We start from the raw sequence: 21,117 nt of genomic DNA on the forward strand, positions 1-21,117 counted from the left end.
ACTGTTACATGCATAGAAGAGCTGAGGGATTCTCATGGAGCACAAACACCACCTACGACAGTTTCCCGTGATGCTACATCTTGACAGCTTCCCACAAACTTGACGAGAAATGTCAGTAGCATACTCTGTGATAGCTGGTCCCTTATGAGCTTAATCTGTTGCCACTACAAGATTGCAGTCACAAAAAAAAAAACACTCGGCATCATATTGCCCATAGACAGTTGCCTCGTGACCTTTTTCATATTTGGTGAATCCATATGTTTTTACTGCTTCTTTGTCTCAGCACTTATCCATGGTGATCAGATGTCTAACGAAATTGCCTGGAAATCACCTGACACAATTGCAAAAATTTCTGGCGTTCCTCAGTTCAGCGGGTTTTTTAATAGGGTGTGATATATTGTGAAACTCAATATGCGGCTACCTTTGTAATGCCCATGATATCAAGAACTGATCCATGGTTGATTTTCACTTTTTCCACTATTGCCACGATTGTGATGTGCTGTCCTATTTAAGCACCTAAGTCTCCACTTGATTTCCCGATTCTTCACTGAGACATAGTCTGCCACCCCAATCTATGTCTAAGTTTTTGTTTGACCACAATGGTAACATATGCATCACCTAACCACTGTGTCTTAATGATGGTGCACACACTTCCACCAACTAGGCATTGATTGTTGCACCATTGTTCCCTTCTAAATGCAGTAAACAAGTTACCACATGTTAGTCCACTTTATCAATGGGTGGCACTATTTTGTTTTGGCTCTTCTAACAGCATGCTATGGTATTGCGGCACAGCAATTCAGTGTGCACCACAACTCAAGACATGTACCCAAGAGAAGGAAAGAGAGAAAAATGGTCTTTTGCAAGGTGATGATTTAAACTACACTTTTCATGTGCTGTTGCAAATGTGGAGAGGGCACACCTGCCATGGTTTTAGTAAATGAATGTATGCAGTTGAAGCATAGCGCCTTTGCATCGCTCCTGTCACTTGTTAGGACGATATCGTTATAGGCATGAGTCATCGACAGATGTCACCAGCTGACATGGACTTGAGTTACAGAGCTGCACGTAGTTGTACTAGTAGGCGGCAGAGGTCAGCAGTTGACGGACAGTGCTAGCAGTCGTAGTCAAAACAATGTTGTAAAGTTATGTTTGACTAATATTTAATGTATTTGCATAATTATAATTGTTTTATATGTGTAGTAATTAGCAGTGTGAATGTTGTATGAGTGAAGAAGAATAGAAGTAAATGAAAGTTGTTTTGTTTATTCACGAAGTACCAGTTAAACTATACAGGGGGTGTACTATAATTAAATGTGCAGTCAGTTTATGGTACTAATAAATCGTGAGTAGAACACAAATTAATGGGTAATTTCAGAAGGAGTAATTTCATATTTGATACTTTTCTAAATTTATTTATTTAACAATTGCCATAGAAAGAAATGTTTTACTATGATTGGTCACTGAAGTAAATCGCGGGCTAGCGCGGGATAATACTGCAAACTGATTTGCTGTTTGTGATATCAGCCAATCAGAAAAATGCAGGCTCGCGCCAATCTATGCTGGGAACAAAGCCTTTGGTGTGATCTAAGTCAGTCGGGGCTGAGGGTTCGAACTAGTAACATCTCACTGAAAGCAGCTCCGACGAAAGTACTGTAAAATCACGGAAAAATGCTAATTACGAGTTCGCAAAGTAGAAGAAAGTGTATTTAAGTGAACGGTATAGTGGAAGTCGTGTGGAATTTCGGACGGACGCTTTGACTGTTAGTTAAAACCGCGTGGCGTGTTGTGCGGTCTAAGACTGGAACAGGTATTACGTGTAGAGCAGAGTGCATAACATTTGAGTGAGCATTTTCGTAAGTAAACGATCTAGTGAACTCTATTAACGTTGGTAACGGGTGTAAATACCATAAACTGGCTATGTGTGTGTTTGTGGTGTGCGTGGGAACTTTACATTGTGTAGACACTTAGTACGGACTTGGCAGTATTAACTGTGATCTTTATCGTAAAAATACACCTGAAAATTTACATAGCCGAGTTAAAACTTTTATTTCAGTATTAGCCACATCCCGCTTACCAGACAATTCTATGTATGTTGCGACCTGCAATAGACAGTAGTGGTCTAGTATTTTCTACTACAGTTTTTAGCTAGACAAATGAACACTGCTGGACATTGGCAGGGCGGTAAAAAGTAACGTGCCGCACCGCACAGTCCAACATCTATTTTGCTCTCTTCATTTCACTGCGGAAATTTACTGTGGCCCTACCTAATCAACACACATCAACCTGCTCTGTACTGCATTTTACATGAATGTGTGAAAAACAATGAAGTCTTTATTACTTAAAATGCTTGACTCGTGTACCAGGTAGAACAGAAAGATCTCATATTTGGACAATATAACAACAATGTCGTAACTTTAGAGTGGTGTGTTGAGTACTAAGCAGGAACCTCGTAAATATAGTGCTCAGTGAGTCAGATGTGCACAGTACACCGTCAAAACACTGTGACGAGAGGAAGTCTTATACTATATATAGGGTGAACCCGAACTTCACAAACAAAATCTGAAAGTTTGTTCAGGGACATTTTGCAAGTTTTTGTTAAAAGGTACCTGTGGTCTCCAGTGGTTCATTAAAGAAAAAAAAAATGTAATCACGATTTATTCTCATTGTTACACCAATTATCCTTGCTTCTGTGAAAGTACTTCCACAACAGTGAAAAATAAAACTCTAAATGCAATAAACAGTCACTAAAGAAGACACAATTACACTATATGGCATTTTAAAACTTTTGGAACAATGTTTTAAGACTGTAAGGTGATATTTACAGTGTTTTTCATTCTAGTTTCCAATATGATTCTGGTTTTTCTGTACAACATCAGATTTTTGTACAAATCACATCCAAAGCTTTTGCTGAAAGCACATTTTTTCTAACAAGGACTTTTTGTTAAGTGCATTAAAAATTAAAGAATTCTTTTGTAACCTCGTAAAGGTCACCACATGCTGCATTACAGAAGAAAAAGGCATAAATGCTAACAACTATTACAAAAACATAACACATGTACAACAATTTAATTTTCCTTCACTGACTTCACTGCATCAAGTTTTTCCAAGATTGGGTGAAACTTCTCTTCCTTGATTGCCTCACTTCACCAATGCCAAATCTCTTTAGTGTAAAACAGAAGTCTGCTGTCATATTTGCATTTCACCTTTCTTTCCCACCTCTTTAATGTCCAGGTGGAACTGTTCTCTTTGTCCTTCTGACAATGCCAAGCTTTGCTGGGGGAAAATCATTTCCATCTTTAAAACCATCTATTGGAAGCTATAAAATCTTTGTTGCCATGTAAATCAAAGTGAAAATTTTCAGATTAGGCTTTAATAATTGGCCCAATAAGTGGCACATCTTCACTTCTCTTTATTAAAAGCCACCTATTGTCAATTTCACTATCTTATCTACTTTAGTCCTTTTTCTATCCATTCCAATGTCACTTTCGACTGTGTTTACAGAACTTCTAAGATTATTCTCTTATTTCACCCATCCCCTGCCTGTTTCTTCCGGTACAGCACAATCACATGTAAACTTGCTTTAGTTTCACGATTATTCACATAGTCAATAGCTTCTAGTTCATCATTTGCACGGTTCCACAGAAATCTATAGTCCAATTAAAATTACTTGATAGTTAAATCAAACAATGCCACGAACCGACTATGCTGTCATAGTAGGAGGAGAGGTGATACTCCTACGTGGCGCGTCCCAGGTGGCGGATAGGAAGTCCTCACCGGTTTACTGGCGGACTTGAGTGAAATAAAATAGCTCTCACGGACCAAACACACCCTCTGCGGTTAACAACCGTAGTTGTAAATCGGAGCGTGCTCCAACTAAGGTTGACAACCTTCGACAGTCAAAAATGGAAAGGTCTTTTAGGAAAAAAATTCCACCGTCCAGCTCAAAAAGGCAGGAAAAGGCTACATCGGATTCGGTGGGTAGTCAACTAGAAGACAGCAGCGAATCAGAGCGTTTGCAACCATCCAAATGCACTCTAAAACACAAAAAGAAGATTAAACATGAGCAAATAAGTTATATAGCAACACACAACATAAACTCACTACTTCAGATCGGAAAACTCAAGGAGCTCACAGATGAACTAAATAAACAAAAAATTTTAATAGCAGGGATCCAAGAAATGAGAAACACAACAGAGGACCCATTCGAATCACAAGGATATAGAATTTATAATGGGGAACCAGGACCGAGGGCAATGAAACAATGTCCCCAGTTTGGAACAGGGTTTTTAGTAAACATAAAAATAATAGATTCAGTAACGGATTTCCAAGCAGTATCACCAAGAATTGCAACTCTAAGCTTTAAAACAATGAAAAAAACCTATACAATAATAAATGCTCATGCCCCAACAAATGAAAAAAATTGTCTAACAAAAACAAAGGAAGAGGTAGATAAATTTTGGGACCTTCTAGAACAAACTATGAACAGAGTAAATAAAAAGAATGTAAAAATCTTACTGGGAGATTTCAATGCTCAGTTGGGAAAAGATAGGAAATATAAAGATATAATTGGAAAATGGAGTCCACATAAATTTACAAACAAAAACGGTCAAAGACTTGTAGAACTCTGCAGAGAACACAACATTATATCTAAATCAACATACTTTAAGAGGAAGCCAAGTAAACTTAAAACATGGAAACATCCAGACTGGAGGAAGGGCGAGTGGCAGCTAGACCGTGTCTGTATGGACAAAAATTTTTATAAGGAGATCCACAGTGTTAAAGTACTGAGAGGAGTAGACACAGGCTCAGACCATTATATGGTTAAAATTAAAATCAAATTCACACCATTCAACAAACAACACAAACCATCAAATTAACAGATGATCTAGAACAACTACTGCCTAATCTTAAAAAAGAAGCAGAGAATCTAGCTCCCTTGAACCCACGAAGGAAACATGCATGGTGGACATCAGAATGTGACAAATTCCATGAAGATAGACACCAAGCATGGTTAAAGTTTCAAACACATAAAACTGAAGAAAATGCCATCAACCTAAAAAATGAAAGAAAAAAATTCACTCAAAATATTAGAAGAATCAATAGAGGATTTCATAAAGATATTATAAAGTCTATAGAAGGTAATTATCATAAAACCAACTACAGGAACTACTACAAAATCTTTGGGAAACAACTACAACAATATGAGGCCCCTACACTAATACTGAAAGATGAAGATGGAAGAATGACACACAGTAACAAGGAAAATGCAGAAATCTTGGCAAAAGCATTTTACAAACTTCTGAATTGTGAGGAACCCAAAGAACCCTTACAAATCAACACAAATACCCCAATAAAAACCAAACATAACAAACTAGACCCTCCAACTTTCCAAGAAGTAGAAGAAATTCTTAAAGAACAAAAAAATTATAAGGCATGTGGAGAAGATCAGGTTTTTGTTGAAATGTGGAAATATGCAAGTGACACAGTCAAGACCTCCTTACACATGGCTCTAACAAAATTTGGGTAACAGAACAATTTCCCGAACATTGGACCACAGCTATCATCCACCCACTACACAAAAAGGGAGATAAGAGCAACCCAGACAACTACAGAGGAATCTCTCTCCTAGACTGCACATATAAAATTCTATCCAAGATCCTATATGAAAGAATCAAGGAGCAATTAGAACAGGAGTTAGGGGAATATCAGGGAGGTTTCAGACCATGGAGAAGCTGTGCAGAGCAGATAATTAGTAAAAATTGATTATGGCATACTACAAGAAACTGAACAAACCTCTGGCAATAACATTTGTAGATTTTAAGAAGGCATATGACTGTCTCCACAGACCTTCAGTACTAAAAATTTTAAGAAATCTAGGACTCCATCCAAAACTAATTAAAATAATACAACTCACTCTAACCAACACCAAATCAAAAGTGAAATTTAGAGGAGAAATTTCGGAACCATTCCTCATAAAAACAGGCTTAAGACAAGGTGACTGCCTATCACCATTACTTTTCAGCTGTGCACTGGAATACATAATGAGAGAATGGTACAAGGGCAATCCAAAGAGGATAAGAATTGGAAGTGCAAAAGATGATATTAGCTTAAACTGCTTGGGATTCGCTGATGATCTTGCTCTCCTAGCCAACACCGTTCAAGAAGCCAGGCAACAAGTGAAATCACTACAAGAAATAGCAGAGAAAGTAGGCCTTAGAATATCATTTGAAAAAACGGAGATTATGCTAACTGATCCACCACTTGCAAACAAAATTACAATAGGAGAACAGGAAATCAAAATTGTTGATAAATTTAAGTATTTAGGCGAAATAATACCATACAATCTAAATGAGAAGCCATCATGGCAAAATAGAATAAAAAAACTGAACTATGCAAATTACATTACCAAAACTACATACAACAAAAAAAGCCTATCTATAGATGCAAAATTAAAACACTATAAAACAGTTACACAACCAGAAATAACGTATGCAGCTGAAACTATCTTCAAAACAACTAATACAGCAGAAATTGACAGAATACTAAAAATAGAAAGAAGAATAACCAGGACATGTATAAATAAACAGTATAAAATAAATGGACGTTGGAGAATAGCATCAAATGAAACAGTATATAAGAAAATAGAACCAGTCATGAGCACAATCAGGAAGAAACGCATCTCATTCTTTGGACATCTGATGAGAACTCCAGAAAACAGAATTAGTAAAAAAATAATATAAAAATTGTGGAATAGCAAGAGCGACATTAAATAGATCACAGAAATTAAGGAAGATATAAAAGAACTTCAAATTACAGTAGATGACCTAAAAAACAAGACAGAGAAAACCAGAATACTGCAAGACCCGCAAACCAGACTACAAATGAAAATCAATAAAAGGAGTACAGGAAGAGTTGTCTCAGATGAAGAAAGAAGAAAATATCTGAAAGAATGAAGAAATATTGGGCAGACAGAAGAGCAAAACACCTTTCATATAAGAATAGCCTCTACTAATTATATTACCTAAATATCATATTAAGCTATTGTAGAACCAAATTGTATCCCTGTGTAACAACTTGATTAGAACTTTGTATTTTTTACTACAATGGTCCAATGAAGGCCATAAAATAAATAATAATAATAAATAATAAACAAACAATGGAATCCCCAGGTAGGAATATCCACAATGTAGGAAAAGACAGATTGCTATTTACCATAAAGAAGACGCGTAAAGTTGCAGTTGGCATGATTAAAAGACAATTACTTATACCTTTCAGCCACACCCTTCATCAGTAAGCAAGCACACCTCACACACAAATTGGTTGGTTGGTTGGTTGCTTGCTTGCTTGCGCCTATATTGTTGATGTTATTTGATAGTTGACACTTCACGTGCTGAATCTGGTTTCCTCCAAGCAAAGCGCTCAATATAACGCCCAAACCATTTGCTGTTGCCAAACTGCCACAATAAATGGTCAGTTCACTTCCAATTCCTTACCGCCACTCTTTCTTTTCGTGTCTGGATCCCGAATCCTGGATCTGGCACTTTTGTTTCATATTTCAACACACACCCATGCATGCACACGCATACACATACGCGTGTGCACGCCCACGCACACACACACACACACACACACACACACACACACACACACACAACACTGACAATGTACATGCATTTCATACACAGCACAGTGCAAACATTACTGGAGCCTTCTGCACTAGATGTGATTCAGCATCACATACAAAGTTATCATAATCACAGAGATCGGCTTACATCAGAAAAGTTTCAATCAACATTACATGAAGCCAAATTTTTTGAAGACCACAATTATCATTGCTACTGGGGTACCACAGCCATAAATGTAACAACTTTACACCGTACAGTGTCATAGTGCAGTGTTTGGCATATTAACCTGTCATGAACAAGGTCACTGGTTTGAACCTCACAAAATAAAGCAAAAATTTTTTTCACTTTTTCAATGTAATCATAAGACTTTCATTATTATTTATATTTAATTAGTTGATTTAAATGTAATTTGCTTAATTTCTAAGACTTCGGCATGTCATTTTCATTTCTTGTACCAACTTTTTTTTATTTTCTCTTATTTTTCATACTATTATTCTTCTTTCATATGGAATCTGCTTGTATAGACCATAAACTACAACCAAGTACCAACCAGGACTGCTCATCAGTTGGTAATGTGGCAGCTCGTGCAGCTAGTGTTTTCATTATCATTTATATTTAGTTAGTTGATTTAAATGTAATTTTCTTAATTTCTAAGACTTCAGCATGTCATTTTCATTTCTTGTACCAACTTTTTTTTATTTTCTCTTATTTTTCATACTATTATTCTTCTTTCATATGGAATCTGCTTGTATAGACTATAAACTACAACCAAGTACCGACCAGGACTGCTCATCAGTTGGTAATGCGGCAGCTTGTGCAGTTAGTGTAAGTATTTAGTGCTGGAACTGTATTTTTTCTGTCTTGAGTTTGCTTGTGGAGTTCAGCTATAATCGCTGTGAACAAAGCGGCCATGATTTTAATTCTGCTACAGATTGCTGACTGCCGTTTTCTCACACACACTGCATATCGCAAGTTGTGGTTAGCTTTCGATATGAATTTAAATTCAGGACTACAAAAAGTATCGTCTGCTGCCATTAAGTCATTGGTCACTTAAAATTAGCTGTCAACACAGAACATCTCACATTTCCAACATACTTCAAGACCATTACCAGAGACAGACAATAAGGGAAGTTACATTGAAACACTGACTACTACATTTAAAAATGAATAATAATGAACCTATAAAAACATTGTTTTGGGATACCAGCACTTCTCTTTTGCTGTAGATTCTAATTGCCACAGGCTCTTGCAATTTTAGCACGAGATGAGAATTTTCTGCAGAAGGGTAAAACAAATGGTAAAGGATGAGTCTGGGTTCTGGATAAATTTTGGAACATGTACAGCAATACTAACAGGTTGACGAAAGACAGCCACATTTAATTCTAGAATATTGTTCAAGTGTATTGGACCCTTATCAGATAGGACTAAGAAGGGATATTGAATGTACACAGAGAAGGGCAGCACAAATGGTCACAGGTTTGTTTTATCTGTGGGAGAGTGTCACAAGGATCCTGAAGGAACTGAAGTGAAAGACTCTTGAAGATAGATGTAAACTATCCAAAGAAAGTCTATAAACAACCAGGTTTAATTGATGATTCTATGTATTGCTCACACAGGGATCATGAGTATAAGATTACAGCGATTACTGCATGCACAAGGGCATTCCTAACAATCATTCTTCCCGCGCTCCATCTACATCTACATCTACATCTACATTTATACTCCGCAAGCCACCCAACGGTGTGTGGCGGAGGGCACTTTACGTGCCACTGTCATTACCTCCCTTTCCTGTTCCAGCCGCGTATGGTTCGCGGGAAGAACGACTGTCTGAAAGCCTCCGTGCGCGCTCTAATCTCTCTAATTTTACATTCGTGATCTCCTCGGGAGGTATAAGTAGGGGGAAGCAATATATTCAATACCTCATCCAGAAACGCACCCTCTCGAAACCTGGCGAGCAAGCTACACCGCGATGCAGAGCGCCTCTCTTGCAGAGTCTGCCACTTGAGTTTATTAAACATCTCCGTAATGCTATCACGGTTACCAAATAACCCTGTGACGAAACGCGCCGCTCTTCTTTGGATCTTCTCTATCTCCTCCGTCAGACCGATCTGGTACGGATCCCACACTGATGAGCAATACTCAAGTATAGGTCGAACGAGTGTTTTGTAAGCCACCTCCTTTGTTGATGGACTACATTTTCTAAGCACTATCCCAATGAATCTCAACCTGGTACCCGCCTTACCAACAATTAATTTTATATGATCATTCCACTTCAAATCGTTCCACACGCATACTCCCAGATATTTTACAGAAGTAACTGCTACCAGTGTTTGTTCCGCTATCATGTAATCATACAATAAAGGATCCTTCTTTCTATGTACTCGCAATACATTACATTTGTCTATGTTAAGGGTCAGTTGCCACTCCCTGCACCAAGTGCCTATCCGCTGCAGATCTTCCTGCATTTCGCTACAATTTTCTAATGCTGCAACTTCTCTGTATACTACAGCATCATCCGCGAAAAGCCGCATGGAACTTCTGACACTATCTACTAGGTCATTTATATATACTGTGAAAAGCAATGGTCCCATAACACTCCCCTGTGGCACGCCAGAGGTTACTTTAACGTCTGTAGACGTCTCTCCATTGATAACAACATGCTGTGTTCTGTTTGCTAAAAACTCTTCAATCCAGCCACACAGCTGGTCTGATATTCCGTAGGCTCTTACTTTGTTTATCAGGCGACAGTGCGGAACTGTATCGAACGCCTTCCGGAAGTCAAGGAAAATAGCATCTACCTGGGAGCGTGTATCTAATATTTTCTGGGTCTCATGAACAAATAAAGCGAGTTGGCTCTCACACGATCGCTGTTTCCGGAATCCATGTTGATTCCTACATAGTAGATTCTGGGTTTCCAAAAACGACATGATACTCGAGGAAAAAACATGTTCTAAAATTCTACAACAGATCGACGTCAGAGATATAGGTCTATAGTTTTGCGCATCTGCTCAACGACCCTTCTTGAAGACTGGGACTATCTGTGCTCTTTTCCAATCATTTGGAACCCTCCGTTCCTCTAGAGACTTGCGGTACACGGCTGTTAGAAGGGGGGAAGTTCTTTCGCGTACTCTGTGTAGAATCGAATTGGTATCCCGTCAGGTCCAGTGGACTTTCCTCTATTGAGTGATTCCAGTTGCTTTTCTATTCCTTGGACACTTATTTCGATGTCAGCCATTTTTTCGTTTGTGCGAGGATTTAGAGAAGGAACTGCAGTGCGGTCTTCCTCTGTGAAACAGCTTTGGAAAAAGGTGTTTAGTATTTCAGCTTTACGCGTGTCATCCTCTGTTTCAATGCCATCATCATCCCGTAGTGTCTGGATATGCTGTTTCGAGCCACTTACTGATTTAACGTAAGACCAGAACTTCCTAGGATTTTCTGTCAAGTCGGTACATAGAATTTTACTTTCGAATTCACTGAACACTTCACGCATAGCCCTCCTTACGCTAACTTTGACATCGTTTAGCTTCTGTTTGTCTGAGAGGTTTTGGCTGCGTTTAAACTAGGAGTGGAGCTCTCTTTGCTTTCGCAGTAGTTTCCTAACTTTGTTGTTGTACCACGGTGGGTTTTTCCCGTCCCTCACAGTTTTACTCGGCACGTACCTGTCTAAAACGCATTTTACGACTGCCTTGAACTTTTTCCATAAACACTCAACATTGTCAGTGTCGGAACAGAAATTTTCGTTTTGATCTGTTAGGTAGTCTGAAATCTGCCTTCTATTACTCTTGCTAAACAGATAAACCTTCCTCCCTTTTTTTATACTCCTATTAACTTCCATATTCAGGGATGCTGCAACGGCCTTATGATCACTGATTCCCTGTTCTGTACATACAGAGTCGAAAAGTTCGGGTCTGTTTGTTATCAGTAGGTCCAAGATGTTATCTCCACGAGTCGGTTCTCTGTTTAATTGCTCGAGGTAATTTTCGGATAGTGCACTCAGTATAATGTCACTCGATGCTCTGTCCCTACCACCCGTCCTAAACATCTGAGTGTCCCAGTCTATATCTGGTAAATTGAAATCTCCACCTAAGACTATAACATGCTGAGAAAACTTATGTGAAATGTATTCCAAATTTTCTCTCAGTTGTTCTGCCACTAATGCTGCTGAGTCGGGAGGTCGGTAAAAGGAGCCAATTATTAACCTAGTTCGGTTGTTGAGTGTAACCTCCACCCATAATAATTCACAGGAACTATCCACTTCTACTTCACTACAGGATAAACTACTGCTAACAGCGACGAACACTCCACCACTGGTTGCATGCAATCTATCCTTTCTAAACACCGTCTGTACCTTTGTAAAATTTTCGGCAGAATTTATCTCTGGCTTAAGCCAGCTTTCTGTACCTATAACGATTTCAGCTTCGGTGCTTTCTATCAGCGCTTGAAGTTCTGGTACTTTACCAACGCAGCTTCGACAGTTGACAATTACAATACTGATTGCTGCTTGGTCCCCGCATGTCCTGACTTTGCCCCGCACCCGTTGAGGCTGTTGCCCTTTCTGTACTTGCCCAAGGCCATCTAACCTAAAAAACCGCCCAGCCCACACCACACAACCCCTGCTACCCGTGTAGCCGCTTGTTGCGTGTAGTGGACTCCTGACCTATCCAGCGGAACCCGAAACCCCACCACCCTATGGCGCAAGTCGAGGAATCTGCAGCCCACACGGTCGCAGAACCGTCTCAGCCTCTGATTCAGACCCTCCACTCGGCTCTGTACCAAAGGTCCGCAGTCAGTCCTGTCGACGATGCTGCAGATGGTGAGCTCTGCTTTCATCCTGCTAGCGAGACTGGCAGTATTCACCAAATCAGATAGCCGCCGGAAGCCAGAGAGGATTTCCTCCGATCCGTAGCGACACACATCATTGGTGCCGACATGAGCGACCACCTGCAAATGGGTGCACCCTGTACCCTTCATGGCATCCAGAAGGACCCTTTCCACATCTGGAATGACTGCCCCCGGTATGCACACGGAGTGCACATTGGTTTTCTTCCCCTCTCTTGCTGCCATTTCCCTAAGGGGCCCCATTACGCGCCTGACGTTGGAGCTCCCAACTACCAGTAAGCCCACCCTCTGCGACTGCCCGGATCTTGCAGACTGAGGGGCAACCTGTGGAGCAGGACAAGCAGCCATGTCAGACCGAAGATCAGTATCAGCCTGAGACAGAGCCTGAAACCGGTTCGTCAGACAAACTGGAGAGGCTTTCCGTCCAGCCCTCCGGAATGTCTTTCGCCCCCTGCCACACCTTGAGACGACCTCCCACTCTACCACAGGTGAGGGATCAGCCTCAATGTGGGCAGTATCCCGGGCAACCACAGTCGTAGTCCGATCAGGGGATGCATGGGACGAGCTGGCCGTCCCCGACAAACCCCCATCCGGACCCCCACAGTGATGCCCATTGGCAACAGCCTCAAGCTGTGTGACCGAAGCCAACACTGCCTGAAGCTGGGAGCGAAGGGATGCCAACTCAGCCTGCATCCGAACACAGCAGTTGCAGTCCCTATCCATGCTAAAAACTGTTTTGCAAAGAACGTCTGAACTAATCTACAGAGAGCGCAAACAAATCAACAAAATTTAAATGGTTATTAAAATACAAGATTGCCTAGTAAATGTAGTAATGCTGCTACTTGCGCACTGCTGACACTGCTCGGCGGCGGAAGGAGACTACGCGAATTTACACTATTCAGGTACTAAAACGCGATGCTACACTCTCAAATACTATAATACGCCCGAAATTTATGAATTAAACAATGCAAGTACCAAAAACACGCAAAGAAATTAAGAATTAAACTATGTAACAAATGAGTGAGCTAGGAGTATACGAATTGCTGCTGCAGCTGCTTATCCAACGGCGGCAGGGAGCACACTGACTGTGACCAACCGACACTGGCCGTTCAAAACAAAAACAGAAGACAAATGACTACGCGAATTTACACTATTCAGGTACTAAAACGCGATGCTACAACTCTCAAATACTATAATACGCCCGAAATTTATGAATTAAACAATGCAAGTACCAAAAACACGCAAAGAAATTAAGAATTAAACTATGTAACAAATGAGTGAGCTAGGAGTATACGACTTGCTGCTGCAGCTGCTATCCAACGGCGGCAGGGAGCATACTGACTGTGACCAATGGACACTGGCCATTCAAAACAAAAACAGGAGACAAACGACTACGCGAATTTACACTATTCAGGTACTAAAACGCGATGCTACAACTCTCAAATACTATAATACGCCCGAAATTTATGAATTAAACAATGCAAGTACCAAAAACACGCAAAGAAATTAAGAATTAAACTATGTAACAAATGAGTGAGCTAGGAGTATACGACTTGCTGCTCAGCTGCTTGTCCAACGGCGGCGTGTGGAACATGAAGAAATCGTAATAACTGGTACAGTGGAACATAACCTCTACCACGCACCTCACGATGGTTTGCAGAGTATACATGTAGATGGAGATTTTATTTTGGGGGGGCATACCTTATACCATGTTATACCCGAATCCACAGTATATAGGGTTTCTACTGCATTTTCAAATCTGCACATATTGTCCAAGAATAGTTTATGCATTTCAATACAGCTTTGATCATTTTCATACATATCCTCATGGCATACTGAATGTACAGTAAGTATTTAGCCAAACAAATTTCAATTATATAAAAGTACACCTTTCAAGCTATGTTTTAACGAGTCTGTAAACAACCTCTATGGACTCGAATCATAAGTGATGTTAAAGAAATTCAATAAACACTAAATATCACAAAAAACCATGTGGTCTTAGTCTTTAAAGAATTTTATTTATTCCTTTTCTCTGTTCCTTTACCAAGACAATGATACTCTGTGTAGTAGATGAGTTTTTGCTTTCAGTCTTGACCCAAACAATATGGTGGTGTCTTGTCAATTCAACTCTTGAATTAATCATTTAGTTTGTTTTGTATAAGTAACACTTGTGCAGAATCTTCTTCCAGCTTTTAAACACTACATTAATTTTCTGAGCCGCTGTCCTGTGCAAACCTTCGAGAATTGTAGGTGGAATTGGAACAGGAAGAGATTCACTATGTGTAACTGGTCGTAATACCAAAGAAATGTTAGGATATTTTATACACTTCTTATTTTTTGTGTTGTGATCTTCAACATTAACCACACAAAAATCGCAATCATATACATAATTTTGCAGCCCCTTCCAATCAGTAGGAAATGCAAAAGACATTGATTTCCTCTTCCCATTTTTTCAGTCTGTCCCTCGAAACACATACGGTACATCTTGTGAGGTCGATCATCAGCACTTACACCAAAATATGTGCAGTAGACATTTTTTTACAAAACTATTAATGTCCTATCTTTGCTTAGCAATTATGTAGCTACCACAAAGTAACAGAATACGTTTGAGTTATTTCAAACACTTGCAGGAATTCATTTCTAAGAAACTGCAAAACTACATTTAACAGCACAAACGTAACCTCACAATGCTATAGCATCTCAATAATGAAATCAAGTTTCTCACCTAACAGCCATATGGGTGTGACAAGTGTGGCCAACTACTCCATTTTACCGAACTAAAATTTCCCTTACTTGTAATAAAATTTCTCACTGTGGAACTTAGGTTTAAATGAAAAATGAATTTACTTGACCTGTGAAAAAAGCTACACACAATAGTAAATAAATAATAACAGACCTGAAATCGGGACAAAAAACGTATTTCAGAAACAATGAAATTACGACAATATCAAAAATCACACTGTACAGCATTATCGGGAAACAGACGTCAGCCTCTAGCTCTAACCAAGCCTGTATTAACCAACGTGTCTTCTTCCAAGGAAAAGAAAACATGAAAGTTTAGCTGATGAACTAATAATCCACTGAAAATATACATTCTACAAAAGGAGTGTTTTAGTTGTTTTTAAGCGTACTTCCCACTCTACAATTATACATCATTCCTTATCACTAACAAACAGAGATTGATATTTGCTATAAAGTTCGCTAAAAAGATGTAAATGGCGTCAGTCTAGTATCACTAATTCTGACACGCCCCCCCTCTCTGCACAGTTACGCTTTAAATATTTGACAACACAATACATTTAAGTGTTTAACAACTTACCGTAAATACATCAACGCTTGGTCGAACCAGATCGAAGTTCAGAAGAAAAAATGCGTAATCACTTAAAGCATCTGAGTATTTGGGATGTTTGACACCAAACACTTCCCTAGCAAGATAAACCGACTGACGAGAGAGAAGTCCTGCTTTCTTAAATTCTCGTTTCACAACACAAGATTTCGCAACCTGCCGCAGCACATCAACTATTACGTGAACGGGAACACCACATGCTGCCTGATGTAATGCGTCTATGCTCCACCGATATGCCTGGAATGAGAGTAAAGTTACATGTATTTCCGAATCACTAAACTTCATTCGTTCTAACATATTTTAAATTTGTTATAGATTATATACAGAATCACATATTTGCAAGTACTATGAAAAACATTTACACATTTACATAATGCCAAAAAACACTCTAAAGGAAAACTGGCAAGTGTGTGGTATTTAGTGTGGTCTGATGAGTTACAATTTTGCCTCTTTTCAAATGATGCAAGGTGGTAAGTGCACTGATGGCTCAATGAGGGGTTTAACCTGCACTATGTGGAAGGTGTAGTTCAGGCCAGACACAGTTCTGCAATGTTTTGGGGTGTTTTTCATACCATGACTTGGGGTGAATGTTTAATTTCAGCACTGATGGTGACCAAGTGTTGTCCTAGATCTTCTAGATCTTAATGATGGGTGTGTTGTGGACACACTTGTTTTCCAAGATGACAACAACCTTGGTCACATGACTACACACATATGTTCTCAGTCTGATGAACAGCAAGTCATACTGTCAGATCTTGACTGATCCATTAAATCACATGATCTCTGTCCCATATAAAATGTCACACTATCTGGAACAGTGGATGAAAGGTAGCAATATCTCCCCAATCTGGTAGCTCCATTTCACATAATTATCAATGAGTGGCCCTATCTGCATATGACATACCTGAAGAAACTTTCGAACTCTCTTCCTTTGCAAATACAGGCTGTTATCAAGGCTACAGATGGTGTTACACAGCACTGGCAAGAGGTCTCAAGAAGACTACATTTCTTGTCCAGGATGCTTATAAGTGGTAACTTACCTACAGTTTATGCATAGTCAGTCCTCCACAAGCATCGCAGGACTGAACTTGATAGTTTCAATGGCTGGGATCTCTTTTCTGTACAACTAATTTCGGTTAATTTCCAGTTAATGTGCATCATACTGTGGACACCACAAGACCTGAAGAAGATCCCAGCAGAAGGGTTGGAATGTCAATCGTATAGAAGAGATATAACGTGTCCTAACAACCTAGAAGATTTTACCTTCTGTGATGAAGACCACGAAAGCTTGCAGACTTACTTTTACTTCAATGTTCTGTCACTCCTTACGTCAGAGAATTAAGGCTTTGGCTCACGTTGAAAGCAGATAGCCATTAATATTAGGTTGCTTATGAGGACGATACAGAACTTTAGCTACATGCATTTATAAACTTTAAAGAAGAGTGAAGACAGGCTAACATTTTCAGATGATTTAAGAAGGGTACCTAACAATTAGAAAAAAGTGCAGGTCATTCCCATTTTCAAGAGGGATCATGAGGGAGACATATTAAATTAAAGGCCTATATCACTGATTTCATCTGTAATAGAATTATGTAACACATTTTATGCTCAGCATTATGACATCTCGTGAACCAAATACGAGCTTACCGAGTATCAGATCAGATTTGTGACTGGATACATGACTTCCTTGCATACAAAACTCAACAGATGATTTTTAATGGAACAAAACTGATAAACATAAAGATAATTGCAGCATTACCCCAAGCAAGCATCACTGGGCTGTTACTATTTACAATTTATATTTGTGATTTGTTGGATAATGCTGGAGCCCTGTGAAGTTACTCGCAGAAAATACCATTTTTAAAGAAAGGTTGTAAAGTCAGAAGACTGCACCAAAAAGCAGGAAGACCTGGAGAGAATCAACAATTCGGACAGAAACCGGTAGTTCATCTTGAAGGTGAATAAATATAATATATTATGAATACATGGTGAAGATATACATTATTGTTTGTTTACACTACATATGTGAAATCGCTGAAAATAGTAACTACTGTAAAATACACTCCTGGAAATGGAAAAAAGAACACATTGACACCGGTGTGTCAGACCCACCATACTTGCTCCGGACACTGCGAGAGGGCTGTACAAGCAATGATCACACGCACGGCACAGCGGACACACCAGGAACCGCGGTGTTGGCCGTCGAATGGCGCTAGCTGCGCAGCATTTGTGCACCGCCGCCGTCAGTGTCAGCCAGTTTGCCGTGGCATACGGAGCTCCATCGCAGTCTTAACACTGGTAGCATGCCGCGACAGCGTGGACGTGAACCGTATGTGCAGTTGACGGACTTTGAGCGAGGGCGTATAGTGGGCATGCGGGAGGCCTGGTGGACGTACCGCCGAATTGCTCAACACGTGGGGCGTGAGATCTCCACAGTACATCGATGTTGTCGCCAGTGGTCGGCGGAAGGTGCACGTGCCCGTCGACCTGGGACCGGACCGCAGCGACGCACGGATGCACGCCAAGACCGTAGGATCCTACGCAGTGCCATAGGGGACCGCACCGCCACTTCCCAGCAAATTAGGGACACTGTTGCTCCTGGGGTATCGGCGAGGACCATTCGCAACCGTCTCCATGAAGCTGGGCTACGGTCCCGCACACCGTTAAGCCGTCTTCCGCTCACGCCCCAACATCGTGCAGCCCGCCTCCAGTGGTGTCGCGACAGGCGTGAATGGAGGGACGAATGGAGACGTGTCGTCTTCAGCGATGAGAGTCGCTTCTGCCTTGGTGCCAATGATGGTCATATGCGTGTTTGGCGCCGTGCAGGTGAGCGCCACAATCAGGACTGCATACGACCGAGGCACACAGGGCCAACACCCGGCATCATGGTGTGGGGAGCGATCTCCTACACTGGCCGTACACCACTGGTGATCGTCGAGGGGACACTGAATAGTGCACGGTACATCCAAACCGTCATCGAACCCATCGTTCTACCATTCCTAGACCAGCAAGGGAACTTGCTGTTCCAACAGGACAATGCACGTCCGCATGCATCCCGTGCCACCCAACGTGCTCTAGAAGGTGTAAGTCAACTACCCTGGCCAGCAAGATCTCCGGATCTGTCCCCCATTGAGCATGTTTGGGACTGGATGAAGCGTCGTCTCACGCGGTCTGCACGTCCAGCACGAACGCTGGTCCAACTGAGGCGCCAGGTGGAAATGGCATGGCAAGCCGTTCCACAGGACTACATCCAGCATCTCTACGATCGTCTCCATGGGAGAATAGCAGCCTTCATTGCTGCGAAAGGTGGATATACACAGTACTAGTGCCGACATTGTGCATGCACTGTTGCCTGTGTCTATGTGCCTGTGGTTCTGTCAGTGTGATCATGTGATGTATCTGACCCCAGGAATGTGTCAATAAAGTTTCCCCTTCCTGGGACAATGAATTCACGGTGTTCTTATTTCAATTTCCAGGAGTGTATTTAGGAGTAATCATCCATAAAACAGTAATAATATTAAAATATCTAGGTGTAACCATCCATAAAGCTAAACTGGAATGACCACATAAAACAAAAAGTAGGAAAAGCAGACACCAGACTGAGTTTTACAGAGTAAAATGTAATTCATTCATCAAAGAAGTAGCTTACAAAACATCTCATTCAACTGATGCTTGAATATTGTTCATCTGCCTGGGATTCTTACTATGTAGTTTTAATAGAAGAAATAGAGAATACCCAATAAAGAGCAGTGTGTTTCAATACAGGGTTGTTTACTCGCATGAGAGCTTTAAGCATATGCTCAATAAACTACTGTGGTGGATTCTACAAGAGAAGCATTGGGCATCATGGAGAGCTTTATTGCTGAAAATTTGAGAGCATATGTTCCATCAAGAGCCAATCAGGAAAAATCAGAGAAATTAGATGCCATATGGAGTTTTAGTGACAATCCTCCTCACGCGCCAACCACGAATGAAACAGTGCTATGAAAAGTATCCTCTGCCACAGACCATAAAGCAGCTTGTGGAGTACAGACGTAGATGTGGGCTGGATAAAGAAACAGTTAACAAGTGATGCTCTGTGTATTAAGTGAAGACTGATCACATGTACCGCTGTCCACATCAAACATTTTTGGGTCACATGTGACCCACAGCTACTAGCATTATCTGTGATACATTCAAAGGCAACCTGTAATATGGAGTCTCCTGACATTTTTACCGACTATCCATACAGAAGAGTAACTTCTCTCAAGTGGCAGAGCATATAAAAGTTTTAACCACTGAGAGTCATTCATTCATCAATCAAATTCTGTAAATCCCATCGGAGCCATGAGGCACGTGGAATGCGTCAACAGGCAGAAGCAGCCACTGGAGGCAACTTTTGGAAGAGACAGTCTACAATCTCACAAAAATGGTCCTGTAATATCCTGGTTTACATAGTCAAAGCATGCTGACCCACAAGGAGAAAGTTCTCAGGATTTAACACATCATCAACAATAAAAAAGTCTTCCAGACAAGGAACACAAACTTGAATTGAAAAAGGAAGGATGTGCCATAGACTGCCTTTTCAAAAACACTATCACACCATTTGCCTGAAATGATTCATGCAATCCATGGAAAAGAGAGCACTGTATGTTTTAATGCCAGTCCTCCCAAGTGTTTGAGCCAGCAAGCTAACCACTGTATCACCTCACTTGCTGCTGATTTAAAGAGAATGCGGCAGCATATTACCAAGTAACCATGCTACTGAAGGGGACAAAAGGACAATACAAAGAAGCACTTCATTTAGGCATGGGTGACATTTTTTGTGGAGTGCACTCGAGTTTCATATAAAACTTTATTGCTAGGATAAACAGCTAAAAAAAGTTTTCTGCTCCACCCACATATCTGAAAATATGTGAGAAGCAGGGAATGAAACAATAAGCACCATCATATTAAAAAAGTAACTTTATTGCAAAATAAAAATGAAACATAACCAAAATAAGGGCTATTCCTTCAAAAGTGCACCTTTTTGCACATCTATAAAATCAATGTATGCTCCTGGATGACATACAGTACTGTGTGTGGCCCAATGCTTTGTAACATGCTTGGATCCTCTTCAGCATCATCTTCAGAAGATTGTCAAGACATTGCTACTCGAGCTTGTTCCACTCTTCACCAGCAGGCACCCCCCCCCCCCCCCCAATCCCCCCCCCCCCACCCTGAGGTGACCCAGTGTTTCAGAAGGATTCCTGTAGCAATACACTGCAAGTTTCAACTAGTCCTATGCACACTCGATAGGACTCATGTCGACAGGTACTGCAGGCC

The 21,117-nt window shown here is 40.6% G+C and overlaps 1 protein-coding gene across 1 annotated transcript in view; it reads right to left on the bottom strand.

Annotated features, from left to right (window-relative positions):
• Positions 1–21,117, bottom strand: part of LOC124615344 (amyloid protein-binding protein 2) — a 133,691-nt gene that overhangs the window by 62,781 nt on the left and 49,793 nt on the right. The window contains exon 7 of the mRNA XM_047143154.1: positions 15,787–16,050. Within this exon, the coding sequence (XP_046999110.1) occupies positions 15,787–16,050 (264 nt within the window). The remainder of the gene's footprint in view (positions 1–15,786; positions 16,051–21,117) is intronic.

This window comes from Schistocerca americana, chromosome 1 (assembly GCF_021461395.2).
Source record: "Schistocerca americana isolate TAMUIC-IGC-003095 chromosome 1, iqSchAmer2.1, whole genome shotgun sequence".
In the NCBI taxonomy this organism is placed as follows: Eukaryota; Metazoa; Arthropoda; class Insecta; order Orthoptera; family Acrididae; genus Schistocerca; species Schistocerca americana.